The 19906-nt window shown below is 38.0% G+C and overlaps 1 protein-coding gene across 7 annotated transcripts in view; it reads right to left on the bottom strand.

Annotated features, from left to right (window-relative positions):
• Positions 1–6798: 6798 nt before the first annotated feature.
• PRKACB (protein kinase cAMP-activated catalytic subunit beta) overlaps positions 6799–19906 on the bottom strand; it is a 125760-nt gene continuing 112652 nt past the window's right edge. For all 7 annotated transcript variants that reach the window (XM_023258854.2, XM_003990255.6, XM_011284900.4 and 4 more), the window contains 2 exons: positions 13633–13797; positions 6799–10130 (listed from right to left, as the gene is read on the bottom strand). In XM_023258854.2, the coding sequence (XP_023114622.1) occupies positions 10005–10130; positions 13633–13797 (291 nt within the window). In that variant the 3' untranslated portion in view covers positions 6799–10004. The remainder of the gene's footprint in view (positions 10131–13632; positions 13798–19906) is intronic.

The following is a 19906-nucleotide window of genomic DNA, read 5'->3' as shown; positions in this document are numbered from 1 at the left end:
TTCAGAGAGAACAGTCTGCACTTAACTCAGCTGTGTGCTTCCTGACTTTGACTTAGTATAAAGAAAATAGTAAAAAATTTAGTAACAAGTTGGTTGTGCTCATTGAGTATGAGTTTTCAGTGTACTCTGTAGAAATGGGCAGTGAAGTAAAGAATCTCTTTTTCCATATGGCAATGGTCTGGCTGTTAAAGAGAAGGGTGCTTGTGAGCTTGGGAATGAGGAATGAATGAGATGGAAACATTTCTTCACGGCGATGATAATGCTCATGAGGCCATTTCAGTGATATCTGTTGGTTTGCTCAAAAGCATTATCAGTGATAGAGTATCTCATTTTTAATCTTGAAAGAAAGAGTTTGGATTTCTTAAGGAGACAGAACTCTGATGAAAACGACTTAATTGCTAAGAGTGAGTCTCATAATATTTGATTTTTAAAAAATGGTTAAAAGTTTCAGTGTTCCTATTTACTTTTGATTAACTACTTTATCCTTATAAAGAATGCAAGCAGGGGCGCCTGGGTGGCTCAGTCGGTTGAGCATGACTTCGGCTCAGGCCATGATCTCACAGTTGGTGAGTTCGAGCCCCGTGTTGGGCTCTGTGCTGACAGCTCAGAGCTTGAAGCCTGCTTCGGATTCCGTGTCTCCCTCTCTTTCTGCCCCTCTCCTGCTCCTGCTCTGTCTCTCTCTGTCTCAAAAATAAAATAAAAAAACATTAAAAAAAAAAAGAATGCAAGCAATTCAGCAAAATGCAAGGAAGAAATTATAAAATAACCCCAAGTCTCACACCACGAGTAACATTCCAGGCCTCTTCCTATGCCCGTGTAGAGACAGAAGGCCAGAGAGATGGAGTGACACATCACTAGATAGCACGCGATTTACATAAGTTAGATCTTATTCTTTAACAGAAAGCCTTCAATTTAATTTCACTTATGTTATAAATTCTAATTCAAAAGAAACTGAACTGAAAATAAATGTAATTGAATTTAACACAAGAAAAAGAAGTTGAAGAAGTAGAAATGAAAACCACAAAGTAGTGACAAAATTATGAAAAATCATCTAGAAGTTAGTCGTTATCTTATTTAACCGCATGTACTAATTTTAGATTCTGTTAGTTGACTTCCTGCAATAAAAGATAAGAAATTAAAAGTCTCCCTTCCTTTCCCCATCTTCTGATTTTTCTAGTTATCTTATTCTGATTTTGCCCAGGTTTAAAACACTTGTATTTGGTTGTATAGCTTTACTTACCATAGCTGCTTGTAATTAGTATGACATTTAGACAGATTCAGGGTTCACCAGGGGCTTTTTGTCACTGCTTCTTCATTACTAAGTTCTTTATTTTGATTTATATATCTAGTTGGATATGAAGGACCCATAGGTTTTCAATTTCTTTCTTTTGGTTATTAATAGGGACTTGACTCATGCTTTTAAATTAAAAGCGACTTGGCTGGGTGTAATATTTTGGCTAGTACTTTCTTTCCCCTAGAACTTTATAGCCATTGTTTACTTGTCTTTTGGCACAAGTATAACTATGGAGACATCTGAGGCCAGTCCGATTCTGCCCCCACCTTGAAGGTGACTGAATTCTTATGCATAAAATTTCATCAGAGTTCAAAACCCTCCCTGGAGCATGGCTTGGTGTTGAAGGCTCTGTGTCCTTTCCCCCTAAAAAATAGTGCCTTCTTTCAATAAGTAAATTCAGTTTTTTTGCTTCATTTTAGTGAAAAGTTTCTGTTCCATATATTTGAATATTTTTTCTGTTTCATTCATTAATTTCAAAATTCAGGATGCCAGTAGTGGATCATCTTTATTCTCAGTATCTATTACCATTTTTGAATTTTCTTCAATCTCTTTATCTTTTTATTCTGCATTCTGTAATTATCTCATTGTAACAAAAATCTTCTCTGTATGTTACTTAAGTCTGTGGAGTCCTCTCCACTCACCACCATGCGTTTTCCATTCTGTTTCTGGTCTGTGGAGATATTGATTTTTTAAAAATGTTTGTTTATTTATTTTGAGAGGGAGAGCGTGAGCGGGATAGGGGCAGAGAGAGAGGGAGAGAGAATCCCAAGCAGGGATTCTTTGCTGTCAGCGCAGAGCCCGAGACAGGGCTGGATCTCACCAACTGCAGGATTGTGACTTGAGCCGAAGTCAAGAGTTGGACGCTTAACTGACTGAGCCACCCAGGCACCCCTGTTGATTTTGTTTTGAATACAATCTATGTCCTTAAAGATATTTTAAAATATATTCTATCATTTCTATATGTTTTGGAGCAAAAGAGAAAAGAAGGGTTTGTATGTCATTTAAATTCTACCATGACCAGAATTTTTAAAGCTCTTCTGTGTCTATCTCATTTTTATTCCTAATGATGTTTTTTGGGGGGTATTTTCTTTAAGCTTTCCAGAAGCTATTTCTTCCTTGTGGGACCATTTTTCTTCCCATATACTTTTAGAAGTTCCTAATCGATATCTTCGGTTAAAAAATATATATATAATATATTTTCTTTGGAGTGGCCTTTATTTTACCACTGTTGTTCCTCCTCTTACTGTGATGGCTAAAATCACCTTTGTTCTTTCTTCTTTTACTGTGATGGCTACGATCCTTTAGCACAATGTAGAATACGACCGATGATAATGGGAACATCAATCAGAGTCCAGCCAAGAGAACAGAAACCATTCTAGGTATTTCAACAGAGGACATTTAATAGAAGAAATTGGTCACATAGGTGATGGAAAAATAGAGTCCAACAGCTTCACTTTATATAACAAAAAGAGCACTGGTCACATTATTATTAAAAACTTTATAGGGGCGCCTGGGTGCTCAGTCGGTTGAGTGTCCAACTTCAGCTCAGGTCATCGTCTCACGGTTTGTGAGTTCGAGCCCCGCATCAGGCTCTGTGCTGACAGCTCAGAGCCTGGAGCCTGCTTCGGATTCTGTGTCTTCCTCTCTCTCTGCCCCTCCCCTGATCATGTCTCTCTTTTCTCTCTCAAAATAATAAATAAACACTAAAGAATCCATTGAAAAAAAACCTTTATAAAAGCAGCTAAAAATAAAGACAGACATTAAAATGGTAAAGTCACCCAAAGACGAGCAGCAGCAGAGAGCTCTATCAGCTGTGGACTGGAGGAAAAAAGGAGGAGCCAGGGTTCACAGAGCTCAAAAACCAGGACTACCTAGTGGAACATAGAACGATGACAGTGACCAGAAGTTGGGACAATGGAGAAGACTCCAGAGATGATACAGATCACAGAGAGAGATAGGGAGGGAAACACTCTGGTTATACCTTTCTGCTCCTTCCAGTGTTTTACCATCACTTTCCACTAGCCAGGCCTATCTGGTCACTAGAGGGCTAGGGTGCTTGGGAATGAAAGTAAGGCCCCCTCCCTGCCCCCCACCCCCCACCTTGCAGTGAAACAGCTGTTTGCCTAGGTGTATAATTCTAAGTTAAAAAAAAAATCCCTCAGAACTTTGGAGACATTACTTTTCCGTTTTTCTGTGTCCTCTTTTTAAAACTTTAGACAATTATCATGTCTTGAGGCTAACTCACCATGTTTCTTTTCTCTCGTATTTTTCTGTCTCTATCTTTGGAATATAAATTCTGAGAGATTTCCTAAACTTTATCGTCTAGATCACTAACCTTCTGTTATAATTGTGTCTACACTAAAATTTATTTTCTTGGTATACTTTTTAAAATCACCTTTACAAAGGTATCGTGCACTCATTTTAAGTACCTGGTTCAATGAGTTTTGACAGGTGTAGACAACCCAAATGGGCACTCATGTTGCCGCTTGTATCTGTAGCTTGTTCCTTTTTATTGGTGAGTAGTATTTCATTGTATGGATATAGCACCATTTGTTGATCTGTTCATCTGTTGCTGTTTGTTTGAACTGTTCTCATTTGGGGACTGTTTCAAAGTTGTTGAACATTTATACCTTTTATGAACATATGTTTTCATTATCTTGGGTGAACACGTAGAAATAGAATGGGTAACCAATCCTTTGATAAGTGAATGGCTAACTTTATACAGACTGCCAAACTTTTTTTTTAATATCTAATTTTTTTATTGCTTATTCATTTCTGAGAGAGAGAGAGACAGAGACAGACAGAGCATGAGCGGGGGAGGGTCAGAGAGAGAGGGAGACACAGAATCAGAAGCGGGCTCCACTCTGAGCTGTCAGCACTGAGCCCAGGGGGCTTGAACTCACAAGCTGTGAGATCACGACCTGAGCCGGAGTCGGATACTTAACCGACTGAGCCACCCAGGCGCCCCTGACAAACTGTTTTTTGCAAAGTGGCTGTGCCACTTTATATTCCTTCTGGCAATGCAGGATAGTTCCATCCAGTTCCTCTCCATCTTCACCAACGGTTGGTATTATCAGTGTTATTAATTTTCGTCTTTTTATTGGTGTGTAGTGACATACAATTGTGGTGTGTTTATTTTGGTTTTTTTTTTTTGGGTTTTTTGCTGTAGTGATGAGTATCTTTCAAGGCACTCAGAACTGATTTGCTACTCAAGTTCTGTGATAGCGTACTTGAAAATTCACTGCATGCTAACCACTACACTTCAGGAAGCCCACGTTCTCTTTGAATCGTGAAAAGATTGTCTCTAATTCCACCTTAGACATAACCATATTTTCCACCTGAAGTGACATTATTAGGTGTGGTAGGCAGAATAATTTCTCCCTCTCCTCTCTCTGCCCCAGAGATGTTCATGTCCAAATCTCCAGAAGTTGTGAATGTGATAAGTTATATGGTAAAGGGGAATTAGGTTACTCATTAGCTGATCTTAAAATAGGGTGAACAGCCTGTATACCCAGATGGCTCGATGTAATCACTAGGGTCTTTAAAAGTGAAAGAGGGAGGCAGAAGAGGATGTCAGTGGGATGCAGCCCAATATTGCTGGCTTTGAAGATGGAGGGATGGGGTCACAAGTCAAGGTAAGTGAGCAGCCTCTAGAAGCTGGAAAAGAGATTTTCCCCTAGCGCCTCTAAAAAGAATCCAGTACTGCTGATACCTTGATTTTAACCCAATGAGACTCATTTTTGATATTAGACTTCCAGAGCTGGTAGATAATAAATTTATGTTGTTTTAAGCCACTAACTGTGTGGCAATTTATTATACTAGCAATAGAAAATTAACACGTTAAGGTAATCATTTACTGCGAGCATTACTAACCACTGAATAATCAGATGACAAACCAACTGGGGTTTCCTCACCACTACTTTATCCTCATTCCCACTTTCCTTTTGGCCATTTCATCAACATCACCATTAACAGATGCGCAGAGGCTCTAAATTTAACGATTTGTTCAGTTTTAGGTTGTATTAGCACAGCTTCAGAAAGCTTGCTTGGCATAGCTTGATGCCGAGAGTAAGTCTGATCCGGAGTTAGAAGTGCTTTCAGCCGCCCATGCTTTCCCCTATGGTCAGTTGCTAGTATTTTCTGTTTCCTGCTTATATTCCAGAAAAGAAGAGAAATAAGAAAACAGGTGCACTGAGGTTTGTGACCACAATGACATACTTTTTTGTTTGCTTGGTTTTTGCTTATGGTAAATTATTTCAGTTTGGGCCAATTCTAAAGCATTTGAAGTGAGATCAATGCAAGCCCTTCACCATGGGAATATTGTGTACACATGGGAACACCGCAGTGGGTGTACCAGTTTGTTAGGACAGCTATAACAAACTACCACAGAGTGGGCAGCTTAAACAACAGAAATTTATTTTCTCACAGTTCTAGGGGCTAGAAGTCCAAGATCAAGGTGTCAGCGGGGTTGGCTTCTTTTGAAATCCCTCTCCTTGGCTTGTAGATGGTCGCCTTCCTCTTAGGTCTTCCTGTGGTCTTTTCTGGGTCTGTGTGTTCTATGTCCTAATGTCTTCTTGTAAATTCACTAGTCATAATCGGATTAGGGCCCATCCATATGACCTCATTTTACCCTAACTAAAGGTCCTACCTTCAAATACAGTCCTATTCTGAGCTCCTCATATTCTGAGTACTTCAACATATGAGTTCTGAAGGAACACAATTCAGCCCTTATCAGAGAGCCCTTGTCAAAGGCTATTAAAAAAAGCATATAGAAAATGTTCAGGAAGGCTGAAACGAAAGCCATTTAACTTCACATCCAATATTTGTGCATAAGAGAAAATTTAAATGGATTTCAAATGATGATTTGGAGTGAGTGAAGATATGGCTAGAATTTTATAATTGGTTGTATAAGGAAATGAGAAAACTGGTATTTTGTATTAAGCCCTGACAATGATAAAATAAAGCACTGGTATAAAAATAGTAAACATGGTATTATAAAGTACATCAATATTTGTAAATGTTTGCAGTAACAATGATAACAATAAAAAATGGTAAGGTGTTAAATACCTAGAAAGTTATTTCTTGAGGTCAAGGACAACTGTAGAAACACATACCAACCAGCTGAAATCGGAAGAGGTACTATGAACCTCAACAACACTTCTGAAGAAAAAGGTAAAAATTCATAGTTCATTGTTCCAATATAAGGATGAGGGCTCCTGCAGTGTCAGTTATTTAAATATGTAAATTTTCAACATTAAGTTAAGAGTAAGTTAGACTAGTAGCATGAGGAAGTAGAAACACTTTTTAGAAACTATGGAATGAATCTAGTAGTTTCTTAATATATACTCAGTTGGACTAGATTGGTGGGCATTCTTCCCCTATTACTCTGTTCCCATCACCAAAGACCAGCATGAATACATAGACACTAGAAACCTATAGGCATCTGTAGTATCCGTGGAAAAGAAATCAAGAGATAAGGGCACCAAATAGAACTCAAGACACCGTTTTATCCTTTGAAGATACTTTAATTTTGCTGTTATGATTAATTAAAAAACACAGTTGTTTTCAGCATTTCCTAGCTACAATAGTGCATAGGAAATTCCATTCTAAACAAAGAAGTAATTAATGAAATAACAACACACCTTAACATTTACATTGATAGGTTACAGTTTACAAGGTGCTTTCACATACATTATTTCATTTGATTCTTACAACAAGCAGATAAAACAGTCAGTGGGAAAGAAAAATGATTTTTTTTTTTTAGGCTTATGATGAGTATTTTCAGGCCAATGGGCAGTCAATACAAGAACATATCAAAAACAAGACAGCAATACCCACAAGCCACAATATCTGTTTTTGGTAGGTTGACAGTTTGATATCAGTTGGATATTTAGCATCAGTGAAGGAGGAAGGAATCAAAACAGACATAAGGTCCTTATGATATTCAAAAAATTGTAAGAACACTGTAAGAGATAAGGAGAAGAAAGATGCCCTAAAATATCACCTTACCGAGATTTACTTCAAAGCACATTATCCCTTCAAAATGTCAAATAAAAAGAATTTTGTCATGACATGTGAAAATTAGAAAAGACCTTAGAAACCGCCTAATGGAATTCTTCCATTTTGTAGAAGAGAGAGCTGAGGCCAAGGTCAGGCCGACTGTGACAGACCAGACCTGAGACCCAGATGTCTTGACTTTGAGTCAAGGGGTCCCTCCTCTGCAGTGCCATCTCCTTATCATTTACTGAGGAAAAATGTAATTTCTTCTGCTTCAAATAATGTAATCTGAGGTTAAACACTGATTCATTCCACTGATTTCTTATTCAAATTTTCATCCTGTTCTTGGCTAAATTGTGGCTGAAACTGGGAGTTTTATATAACTTGAAGATATTCTAATTCTGCGTCCTTGATTGGTTGGAAATAGACTCCCTTGACATATCTGAAAGCCTGCTCATGTCCTTTAAGTGGAGAGAGAAATGGGAATGGCTAAATAGCCCTCAAAACCAACGCACGCCGAGAGGTCATCTACCTAGGCAGATTCTACAGCAAGTTGTGCAGGGCAAGTAGTAATTTTATTTAAAATGTCTTTTTAGAACTTAGAGAAATCTTCTCAATTGCTGAAAACTAAAATGTAATAATCAAATTGTCATCCCCATGATTTATTAAAATAATTCTACAATAATATACAATAAAGCTACCATGGAATTTGTTGCATACATATAGAATACAACGACCAGCATGTTCTTGGGCCAAAAAAAAAAAACGAATGAAAATATTTTATAGAAATGATGGTTTAAATTTATTAACATGAATGACATATTTTTGTCACATAAAACTTGATACAGCAAAGTATATCATATTTTTCTTGCACATTTTAAATATAAGTGGACCAACTGAAATCAGTTATCAGCTCTTAAATGACATAACCATGCAGGAACACTTGACAACCGAAAGATGTACAGATGGATGCAGAGAACATCCCAGACAGGCTTTTTCATTGTCTTCAAAGGTTTTACAAGAGTGTGGTACAGAGATAAAGAAGTTGTCAGTGACCGGCACCAATAATGAAGCAAATAGAATGCTTATATACATTAAGATCAGTCTGATTAAAAACAACTCAACTTATATGCATGTAAATTGATCATAAAAAATGAACACAGTTTACTTTCAGCTCTTTTGGTGTGTTGTTTTAAGATAGGTCACTGACACACGGAGATAAAACCAGATGGGAAAATTTAAAAGCAAAGAAAAAAATACTTTAAAAACAGAGTTAAGCCATGGATTCTCAACAAACGTGGAACTAACTGTGCAAAAATGCTTGAAATTTCCACTGACAGCAATGCTGTTGGCAAAAAAGAATTACAAAAAATTAAACTCAAATACTAACATTGCATCTGCATGATCATACATGCTGTGTACGGAAAGAGGCTGGGAATTCTAACGTGTCTAAAACTATCACACCTCAAAATTAAAATACAGTTGTGGCAGTTTTAAAAACTTTGTCCCTTTTCCTCGTGGATGAGGCATAGGATGAACGCTGAAGCTACAACAGTGCCTCTCCCTCGGGCTGACAGATACTGTGTGCTGGAATAACCTGGCAACAACTCCTTTTGTCCTTGACCGTGACAAAACAAAGCGAAGCAAAACAGAAAAATCCCTATATAAATAAGAGTGTCTCTACACTGCTTACAAGCATCAAGCCATTTGTTGGACTCAGCAAAGTAATTGTCCACATTAATGATCTTTTTTAGTTCGTTTTTGTTTTTTTTTTCCCGTAAAAAATTTACAAGGAGGACTTGTTTGAGAAACTAAAAAATTTGTCCCCTTCTTCATCAGTCGCGTTCTGTCAAAATACTGGCTAAAACCCTTACGGAGGAGCGAAGGTGTAGAAATCTTAAAGCCCTAATCCCTACAGCAATGACCAAGTGATGGTCCCCTACCAAGTGATGGGACCCATAGCTTTAGTTTCTCCTGTGAGTGAGCTGCATGTGTCACACTGCACAGGTGGTCACCCGATTACTCACCGGGAGGAAAATACAAAAGGTGGTGAAGGGAGACAGAACCTCTGATCTCTAGAAATCCAAATTGCCGGGTGTTGCTACTCTATCCAAATGTCTATCCAAATGTCTCACCAGAGCGGTGAGTTCTGCAAAAGGTATTGTTTTGTTTTGTATAAATTGCCTTGTTGATACGACACTCTGTCTTCAAAAATTGTCAGAAGTTTTGGCAAAACTGAGTCTGAGCTACTCAAAGTAAAAATAATTACTGGCCGTACAGCCTCAAGCCATCGACCAACAACCATAACGGCAAGAACTACCGAAGGTAACACTTACCCTTCCTTTCAAATATCACAGAGCCATAACACTGCCCGTCTGAAATACCCACAAAATAAAATGGAGCACTGCTTGGAGAAAACCCGACGAACATGAAAAAGGAAGAAATGGGTGGAGGGGAGGAGAAAGCCCAACCAGAGGGAAGCGGGAAGGTGTCTAGTTGTGTGTTATGGCACAGACAATGCTTGCTTAGCGGTGCCTTGTTACATAGGTGGACGCAGAGCGCACACACGGACGATGGCAATAAAGACCTCACTCAGTCGCTGGAATGACGGAACTAGGTAACTGCTTCAACAAGGACGGTCTCGACTCCACCTGATCTCTCAACAGAGTGCAAAGACTGAGTGTGAGCTCTGATGTCATCTTGTTGCCCATCTTTAAAATTCACAAAATTCTTTTGCACATTTTTCTGTTATAGAGACACGGATATCTTCTTCTTCATAGTCATCAAAGTTGCTGGTATCTCCAGAGCCTCTGAACTTTGGTATGAATGGTGCTTCCACCTGGAAATGAGACAGAAAAATGAAGTGTGATATTTTGATTTATCATAGGAAAAACGTATTTGGTCTTCACCCTAATCCCGGGCACAGAGCTCCTTAAACTCTTGGATGTCATAAGTGTTATGTTAATGAGGTGACTTTTGGAAAGCCCCTAGGTAACCTAAGGATGGGTGCTGGTTAGATACTCAGAACTTTCAGTCTCACCTCCTAACCTCCAGGAGCGGGGGTGGGGAGGGTGGGGGGCTGGAGACGGAGTTTAGTCACCAATGGCCAATGATTTAAATAATCATGCCTACCTAATGAAGCCACAGGACTTCAAGAGGATGGGGTAGGGAGAGCTCCCAGGCCGGTGAACAAGTGGGGATTGGGGGAGAGTGGCGTGCTTGAAGAGAGCAGGAAGCGCTGAGCCCCGTCCCCATATCTTGCTTTATGCATCTCTTCCCTCTGGCTGTCTTTGAGTTACATTCTTTTATAATAAACTGGTAACAGTAAGCAGTTTCTGACTTCTCTGAGCTGCTCTAGCAAATTAATCGAACCCTAGGAGGGGTTTGTGGGAAACCTCTGATCTAAAGCTGCTTAGTCAGAAGCAGGTGCCTAACTTGCAATTAATGTCTGCAGTGGTGGTGGGTGGAGGGCACTCTTCTGGGACTGAGCCCTCAGCCTGTGGGGTCTGCGGCTATCTCCAGGTTCAGCGTTAAGAACTGAGTTAATTGCATGGTGGTATGGAGAAAAAAAACCAAACCCACAAATATTGGAATCAGAAAGAGGAATGATGAATGCCTGACAGTTTCTAAATACTAAGGAAAATAAATTCCCACCATTATTATATGGTAGCATCTTTAAATGCCTTCAAGTCCCTAAATGATAACAGCATTAGAAACAGCAGCAAACAGGGGTGCCCGGGTGGCCCAGTCACTTAAGGTGCCGACTTTGGCTCAGGTCATGATCTCACATCTCATGGGTTTGAGCCCTACATCGGGCTCTGTGCTGACAGCTCAGACCCTGGAGCCTGCTTCGGATTCTGTGTCTCCCTCTCTCTGTCCCTCCCCCACTCACACTGTCTCTCTCTCTCTCTCAAACATAAACATTAAAAAAAAAATTAAAAAAAAAAAAAGAGAAAGCAAACAGTAGGTTTGCTATTAATCTCAACATTTTCATTCAAGGAATGGTACAATACTTAAGAGAGTTCTAGGATAATTAACTGTTGGTATCAAAATACTGGCACTTTAGGTTACAGAACTCCAGATTTTCCTTTATCGGTTCCTTATTTCTCAAGCCTTTCTATTTCTATCCTTTTCCTTAATTCCTTTCTCTTGAGGTTACAGGTAATTCTTAGATATACTTATTTTTGTTTTTGTTTTTTTTTTTTTTTAAGTTGGCTCTAGGCCCAACATAGGGCTTGAACTCATGACCTGCAGATCAAGAGTCACATGCTTCACTGACAGAACCAGCCAGGCACTCCTCTTAATCTTTCTTTTAATTCCCAAGTTTATTTTGTTTAAAATATCTAGCTATCAAAACTTTCTGGGAAGTTGGAAAGAAACATGTCCCTTTTAGAAAAATAGCATTGCTGAATTCTGAACATTTTTTCTCCTTGGATCCTAAAATTAAAATGGCTTTCCTTTATTTAAAATAGGGACTTTATTAATATTAGGTGGTGCACTGAATATGTTTGAGGAGAAGATTTTAATTTTTACTTTTTTAAAAGTAATCTCTATGCCCAACACGGGGCAGAAACGTAAACATTTTAATTATGAGGAATTTTCAAGATTTTGATTTTCTTCTAATTAATATACTGTTATCCCAATTAAGAGCCCCAAAGGCAATATAGATATTTGGAGAGACCAATAAAACAGGAGTCCTTGTTTAATGGGTACACAGTTTTCATCTTGCGAGATGGAAGGGCTCTGGAGAGGGACGGCAGTCGTGGCTGCACAACAGTATGCACTTAATATGACTGACCTGCATGATAGCAAATTTTGTTTTGTGTATTTTCTTACAATACAACTAAAAAATATTGAACTATATATTCTTTTCCTTGAACATTGATAAGAATTCCACATATTAAATATACAAATATTTTGGAAATTGAATAAAAGCTACCATCAAGGTATGTGAAACAGTGTGGTGTGTAGTACAAGAATAGACAGAAAGAACCCCTAAAGCATAAAGTCGGAAACAGACCGAAGTATGTAAGAATTCAGCATTAGCAAAGGCGGAATTTCAAACAAGGGGTCAAAGAAGAGTTATTCAACAAATGGGTGAGAGGGTAACTGGCTAATTACTAAACAACAACAAAAAGAAGTTAGATCAAAAAGCACTAAAAGAAAATACAGATTCAATAAATCACCCAAATAGAATTGCTCTTGACTACATAACATATCCAGCTGAGATAATAATGCTAAGGGCTGTTTCATGAATTTAACGCCTAGGAAGTTTCTGAACCCATCTTATGAGATGCGGAGACTACTGCCCTCATATTGTTTTGGTCTTTGTTGCATTATTAAATTCTTTTAATGCTTTGTTTTTATATTCTTTTCCAAAAGATATAAACTAGAAAAACCGTGCTATTAATATTAATTTATAGCATTTACATTTTTTTCCTAAGGAAATTCACTCATGTGGCTGCATAGCATTATTAAATATGGCAAGTCTCTGAAACATTAGAAGTTTTGGTTTTATGGAAAAAAAATAAAAAGTTAAATATATTCAAGATGACAACACTTTATAAATACGAATTATCTTTAGGCATTTGAGAAGCAATGTTGAAGAGAAAAGTAACTCAGCACAGCAAAATCTTTCTTCAATGTCTCAATTTGTTACAACGGTAAAGTGATAAAGACTGAAAAATATCTGATGAATCTAGCTATTAAATGTTATTAAATCCAGCTGTTTGCCAATTCTAGGAAGGAGAATATATTTGTTTATATTTGTCTTTCTAATGCGGCTTCACATCAGTTTTGAAATGCAAACCCTTAGGACATTGTTTACTTAATAATTACCATAATATTGTGAAGAGTAAGAGGCAAGGGTAGGAAAAATTTGACACTGAACACATTTCAGATTGGGGCGCCCGGGTAGCTCAGTCAGTAAAGCATCCGACTCTTGATTTCGGCTCAGGTCATGATCTCACGCTCTGTGAGATCAAGACCCGCCTTGGGCTCTGTGCTGACAGCATGGAGCCTGCTTGGGATTCTCTCTCTCCTTCTCTCTCTGCCCCTCCTGCACGTATGCATGCGCTCTCTCTCAAAATAAATAAACGTCAAAAAAAAATTTCAGATTAATGGTCAAAATAGAATATGCCTTCTCTTTAATCAAGTAGAAAACTCATTTTTTTTAAAACTCATTTTTAAATTGTGGGCTGGAAAGGTCCCTTAAGTCCTGCATAGGATTAATTCAAAGGTAAAAAAATTAAAACCACGTGTTAAGTTGAAAATATCTTTACCACATATAATTTAAATAGTAACTTCCAAAAGCTTTTAAATTAAAGAAAGAAATGGCTCACCTTCCTCTGGTAAATAGCAATCCAATCTGTTGTAGCAAACCACTTGTGAGTTTTTATATCACTCACACCATTCTTCAGGTTTCCAAACCGTTTCGTCAAATCCACCTGCAGCAGGTTCCTTAGAAGGTCCTTGAGATCTGAACTGAAGTGCGATGGGAATCGGACCTGTATGAACACACCATGTGGTCAAATTCACATTCCAGTGGTGATCATGGCCTCACCTTCAACGGACCATAGACATCTGAAGAAAATGCTTTAAAGGGTTAATAGACCCCATTTATAAACCCCTTGCATTCTTACTGTGGTTCTCTACAAGTGCCACCATCACCTTATAACTTGTATCGCGTGTCATGACATTACCTCAGTCGATCTTTATTGAGGTATGTTGTAATATTTGTGTATGTCTGTTTCCCCCAGATCATGAGCTTCTGGGGGGAAGGTACTGTGCCATTTTGTGTTTTTATTCCCAGAATTTATTGTGTCATTTCAAATAATGTAGTTCATCTAGTTAACAATTAGTTATTAAGACCTACTATGTACCACACTGCTCTAGGCACTAGATATATAGCAATGAACTATGACATATTTGGTGACTATGGTATTAACTCTATTCTAAAGATGGAGAAACTAGGATTCGCAGACATTGTATAACTTACCCAATCACTAGACTATAAAGTGGCAGAGCTGGGACTAGAAATCTAGTCATGATTCCTACCCTCATAAATTTTGTTCTTTATTACACTGTCTTCAAATAAATATAACTCCTTAACATATATATTCTGAGTTTCCAAAGCACAACATGATGTGCATTCTCATAGTCTCAAAGTAGAAATTAAATCACAAGCATGCAAAGCTAGACCCTATGGCAAAGCCAGACTCATAACTATAGTCTCCCAACTGCTATTTATGCTATTCTGTAAATAAATGCTTCTCCAAGTGTGGTCCTAGGGCCCACTTTCATCAGAGTCAACTGGAGGGGTAGAGGGTAAAAATGCTGATCCTGGGGCTTCAAATGATAGGGGCACTGGGTCTGAAATTCTGAGCTTTTATCTCTATTCATGAAAGCCTGAGAAGCACTATCTTCTCTACTTTGTGCAGAAGTTTTATTTTCTCTCCTAGTGACAGATCAAAAAAATTTTCATGTAAATAATAATCTAAAGTCATCATCATACCGGAGGAAAACTAAAATTTGTGTCCAACAACCAAGGACTATTTGAAGGTTGAATAGCTAATGACCCAACAGGATTTGGGATCAACTCAAATAAATCAGCAACTGAAAGCCTCATTTTTGCAAAGCCCGTATTACCACAGAGTATAAGAGGGTTTATGTTCCAAAAAAGAAAAAAAAAAAGGCACATGAATTGCTCCTTCTTTAGTTTTTACTTCCAAATTAACATTTTATTAATATAATAGCTTATTAGAAGTTAGGCACTGTGCTAAACTTTATGTGCACTGGTTCATAACCTAACATTACGGTAAACATGATTATTATCTCCATTTACAGGTGATACAATTGAAAGTGACACCAAGTAAGTAATCTGCCTAAGATTACAGAGCTAATAAGTGGTAGAGCTATCATCCCAAACCAGGTACTCTTGGCTCTGGAGTATATATCCTTAATTATTCTATACTGTTTTTCATGATTCAATAACCTGAAAAGAGTTATTGTCAGGACACTTCTAAAAGACTGAAATTTTCATCTTAAAAATATTTGCTGCACATTTCCTCATTTATCCCAGTTGGAGTAGAAACTAGAGAATATGGGGTATTCAAAAGGCATAGTGTCTAAAAATAACATGACTTATTTTTATAGTGGTTATATTCCAACTTTGCTTAGATTCCAAAGAAGTAGCTTATTTGAAGTAGAGCTGTCTTTGTTTAGAATAGAGTCCGCATGAACTGTTCAACGTAATGTGCCAGTTATTCTCCCTTTCGTGATGTTTGGAATGGTAGACAATAATGTACTACATATACATTATCTTCTGGGGGTGCCTGTGTGGCTCAGTTAGTTAAGCGTCCAACTCTTGGTTTTGGCTCAGGTCATGAACTCATGGTTTGTGAGTTCAAGCCCCCAACAGGCTCTGTGCTTGCAGCCTGGAACCTGTTTGGGGTCTCTCTCCCTCTTTCTGCTCCTCCCCTTGCTCACGCTCCCTCTCCCTCTCTTTCTCTCTCTCAAAAAGAATTAAATAAACTTAAAAAATATTATCTTCTGAGGGGTGCTTGGGTGGCTCAGTTGGTTAAGCGTCAGACTTCAGCTCAGCTCATGACCTCATGATTCGTGGGTTCAAGCCCCACGTCGGACTCTGTGCTAATAGCTCAGAGCCTGGAGCCTGCTTTGGATTCCGTGTCTTCCTCTCTCTCTGCCCCTCCCCCACTCACACTCTGTCTCTCAAAAATAAACATAAAAAAATTTTTTTTTAATTATCTTCTGAATTCAGGTAATGTGCAATAGAGTGCCTAAAGAATATACACACCTAAATAGAGTAGATCTTTATTTTGGAATGCAGATAAAGCGTTGGTCTTGGATTAATGTGCGTATGTATCTTTGTAATCTTTAGAACAGGGATTCTCAAATGGGGAGCTATAGTAGGGGCTTATGATGGTAGACATCGGCATTTGGAAAACTTATCATATGACAGACATATCCTCTTCACCTCCATATCACAAGTCTTCTTCCCCAGAGATTCTGACAGGTAGCCCACCTCACATAGTAGGCATGTTAATGATGTTAATGATGAGAATCTGTCATATCCTTTAAGTATACTGAAGGAGAAATAATGAGAATCATTGTGAAAGTATTTTTTCCATGACCGTTCTGAAATGTAATCAGAAATGTAGTTTCTTTGTTGATTTGACCTTCCAAAGAGCCATGTTGATTCATCAAATTGAAATTCGCAAAAACGAGAAAATGACTTAAACACAATTACGTTTCAGATGCAAGACTTTTCTTATGGCATGTTAACCTGGAAACACCAAAGGTTTCTATCATGGGAAGCATGATAATTTTTCCTTCAAAACTGTATTAAGAAGAGTATTATTTCTATTATTATTATTGATTATAACTGCTGTAAAAATTGAAATCAGAATCCTAGAATATTGGAGCAAAGGAAGTCTTGGTTTAATTTAATCCAAATCTTCATTTTAAGATAAGGAAACCAAGCTCCAGTGAGACTACCAACTCAGTCAGTTTCATTGTTGGGAAAATAACTGAATCCTCCTGACTCCTACGTCTCTCTGATAGTCCATTATGGGGCAAACAATGTGAAAGTAGCTGTAAAGAGCCAGATGTGGAAAAGAAAAAGTCTGGACCCATTAAACCATTAGATCTGAGAGATAAGATTATTGGAAACTGGCATTATTTAACATGAAAGAGGTGTTTGTGCAATATACACTTCCTAGAGTGTTTATTTGATCTTTTTTGCCTGATATTTCCTGTTTAGAATGCTTTAACAACCGTTAGGGACTAAGTTACTTCTGAGTTTCCTAATCTATTCATGAGAATAAATCTATTTCTACAACGAGGTATAGACATCAGAACAACCTTTTGACATATAGTGTGTATCAAAAAGTTTGTGACAACTAAAAAAATACATGTTTAGAACACACAGGTGACCACCTAAGTCAGTATCTCTGAGAGTGAGTGTCCACTTCATGAGAGCTTCATGAAAGCAGAGACCATAACTAATTTACTGTATCCAGCACTGTCTGGCATATAATATGAGCTCAATGAATATTACATGAATGCATGAATTCACATCTGACAAATAATGATCAAACACCTTCCATGTGTTAGGCACCAATGTGCTTGGCATATAGTAGTAAACAAAATAAGCCAACAGTCCTACCTACAGAGTTTACATCCTAGTGAGGAAGAGAGATGATAGATGATAATTTAGCAACAAGAGCGATCCTTTTTTTTTTTTAATTTTTTTTTTAAACGTTTATTTATTTTTGAGACAGAGAGAGACAGACAGAGCATGAACGGGGGAGGGTCAGAGAGAGAGGGAGACGCAGAATCTGAAACAGGCTCCAGGCTCTGAGCGGTCAGCACAGAACCCGACGCGGGGCTCGAACTCACGGACCGCGAGATGGTGACCTGAGCGGAAGTCGGACGCTTAACCGACTGAGCCACCCAGGCGCCCCCGAGAGCGATCCTTTACAAATGTTGTCATCCTATCGCACCTCACAAAGTCTTGCATTGTAAGGTCTTTGATGTTTACTCTGAAGAAAATGGGGAACCACTGCAAGCTTCTGGAAGGAGTAACGGGATCTAATTTAACATTTTTAAAGAACCACTCTAGTGACTCAGAAGAGAGCAATATCAGTGGAGGTGGCAAGAAGTGGTTGAATTCTGTGTGTATGCTAAAGATAGGTAAAGATAGAGTCAAAATGGTTTTCCTGTGCTTTAGATATGGAGTGAGGACTCCAGAGTATGTTCACCTGAGTAACTGAAACGATGGTGTTGCCATCAACTGAGACGGGAAGAGCAGTGGGAGGAACAGATTTGCCAGGGAAAACAAAAATCTGTTAGTTTTAGACGGATTGAATTTAAGATATGTATTGAATACCTGAATGGAGATCTCAGGTAAGAAGGTGGCTACAAGGGTCTGCAACCCAAGAGTCAGGTATGGACTGAAAAAGTGAATTTGGAAATCGTCAGTTGGCATTTAAAGTCATGAAACTGGATGAATCCACCAATGGAGGAAGTGCAGAGGAAGAAGAGGACCAAGGCAAGGAGGATCAACAAGGAGAGACCAGTAATGCAGAATAAAACTAAGATTGTGAAGAGTTACTGAAGCCAAGTGGACAAATAATAAATGAACCACTGAACTAAATTCAATTTCTGGCTTTGCCACAAACTACCTTTTATCTTTGGGCAATTCTGAGTCTTGATTTGCCTACATATAGCATAAGGGAGTTAAACTGAATAAAACTGAACATTCTTACTATCTCAAAAGTCCCACCAGCCTATCACTTCAATAGAAAGAGTACCTGGGTTCCATTCCCAGCTCCAGTTACATACATTCCCTATGCGTTCGTTAGGGCAAACTCTCACCTTTCTGGTCTCTATAAAATGATGAATAGCCTCAGGTGTGAAAAAAATTAGGTAATTTTTATGAAACTGATGCAAGGCACTAATTCAATACATTTTTAATTTTTTCAATTTTTCTGTTAGAATAATATTTTAGTGATCTGAAGCTGACTTTTGAATCAAAGAAGGAACTTGGAAGGCAACAATATCTATCATTAGATATCTAGACTAGTCTGTGCTAGAAACATCGTTTGGAGAATGCAAAAAGTTCCTTCTTGTCTCATGCTCCACCTGTTCATTTATAGAAAAAGCACTTTCTTCTTTTCTTTTGGTACTTAAATTTGGTAGAGTGAGGGAGAAAAAGGACAACTATGACCCTGTTTTATAAGGACAGCATTGTAATTATAGCTGATACCTTAAATAACTTCATCAAATTTCATTATGTAATATGTTAAACCAACTAAGAAATTCACATCTGAATTCACTCAATAGAACATTGATTCTGTTTTCCGCACTAGTTATACATTTTTTTAAAGTCTATTTATTTATTTGGAGAGAGAAGAGAGAGAGAGAGAGAGAGCAAGCGCATGAGTAGGGGAGAGAGAATCCTCAGCAGGCTCTGCAATGTCAGTGCTAAAGCCTGACAGGCGGCTTGCACTCACAAACACAAGATCATGACCTGAACCTAAACCAAGAGTTGGCCACTTAACTAACTGAGCCACTCAGGCGCCCCTCAGCACCGGTTATAAAGTCTTGTACATTTTGGTTTTAGGAAAATTAGTATTTTCTAAAAATTAAGAGGAAGTTACATCCATAAAGCAAATCTGATCATGTTGTTACCATACCCATACCAGGGGATTTAAATTCACTAACTGCTTTACTTTTTTTTTTTCTTTAGCTTTAGAAATAAAATAAGACCAAAATCAAATTTGTCTATGCTCAGCTTAATCACAGAATTACAAAGTTGGTCTTTGAACAAGAAGGGAAAATTTTTACTGCTATTCTACAAGTGACAGGGAGATGGTTTAACTAGTCACATTACTTTTTATGCATTGAGATAAAATTTATTGGCTTAAATGACTCAAAAGAGTTTGCACCCAGCCAACAAACAATAATCTGTTAACTTCTGTCCACAAGCATGCTAGAATAAATTTTTAAAAGTTACCTTTCAAATTAAGTACAGTTTTTTTTTTTTAAGTTTGTTTATTTTGAGAGAGAGGGAGAGCGTACAAGACCAGTGTA

Source organism: Felis catus, chromosome C1 (genome assembly GCF_018350175.1).
Source record: "Felis catus isolate Fca126 chromosome C1, F.catus_Fca126_mat1.0, whole genome shotgun sequence".
Classification (NCBI taxonomy): Eukaryota; Metazoa; Chordata; class Mammalia; order Carnivora; family Felidae; genus Felis; species Felis catus.
Note: the sequence above shows the minus strand (reverse complement) of the source record. Positions and strands in the feature narration are given on the sequence as shown.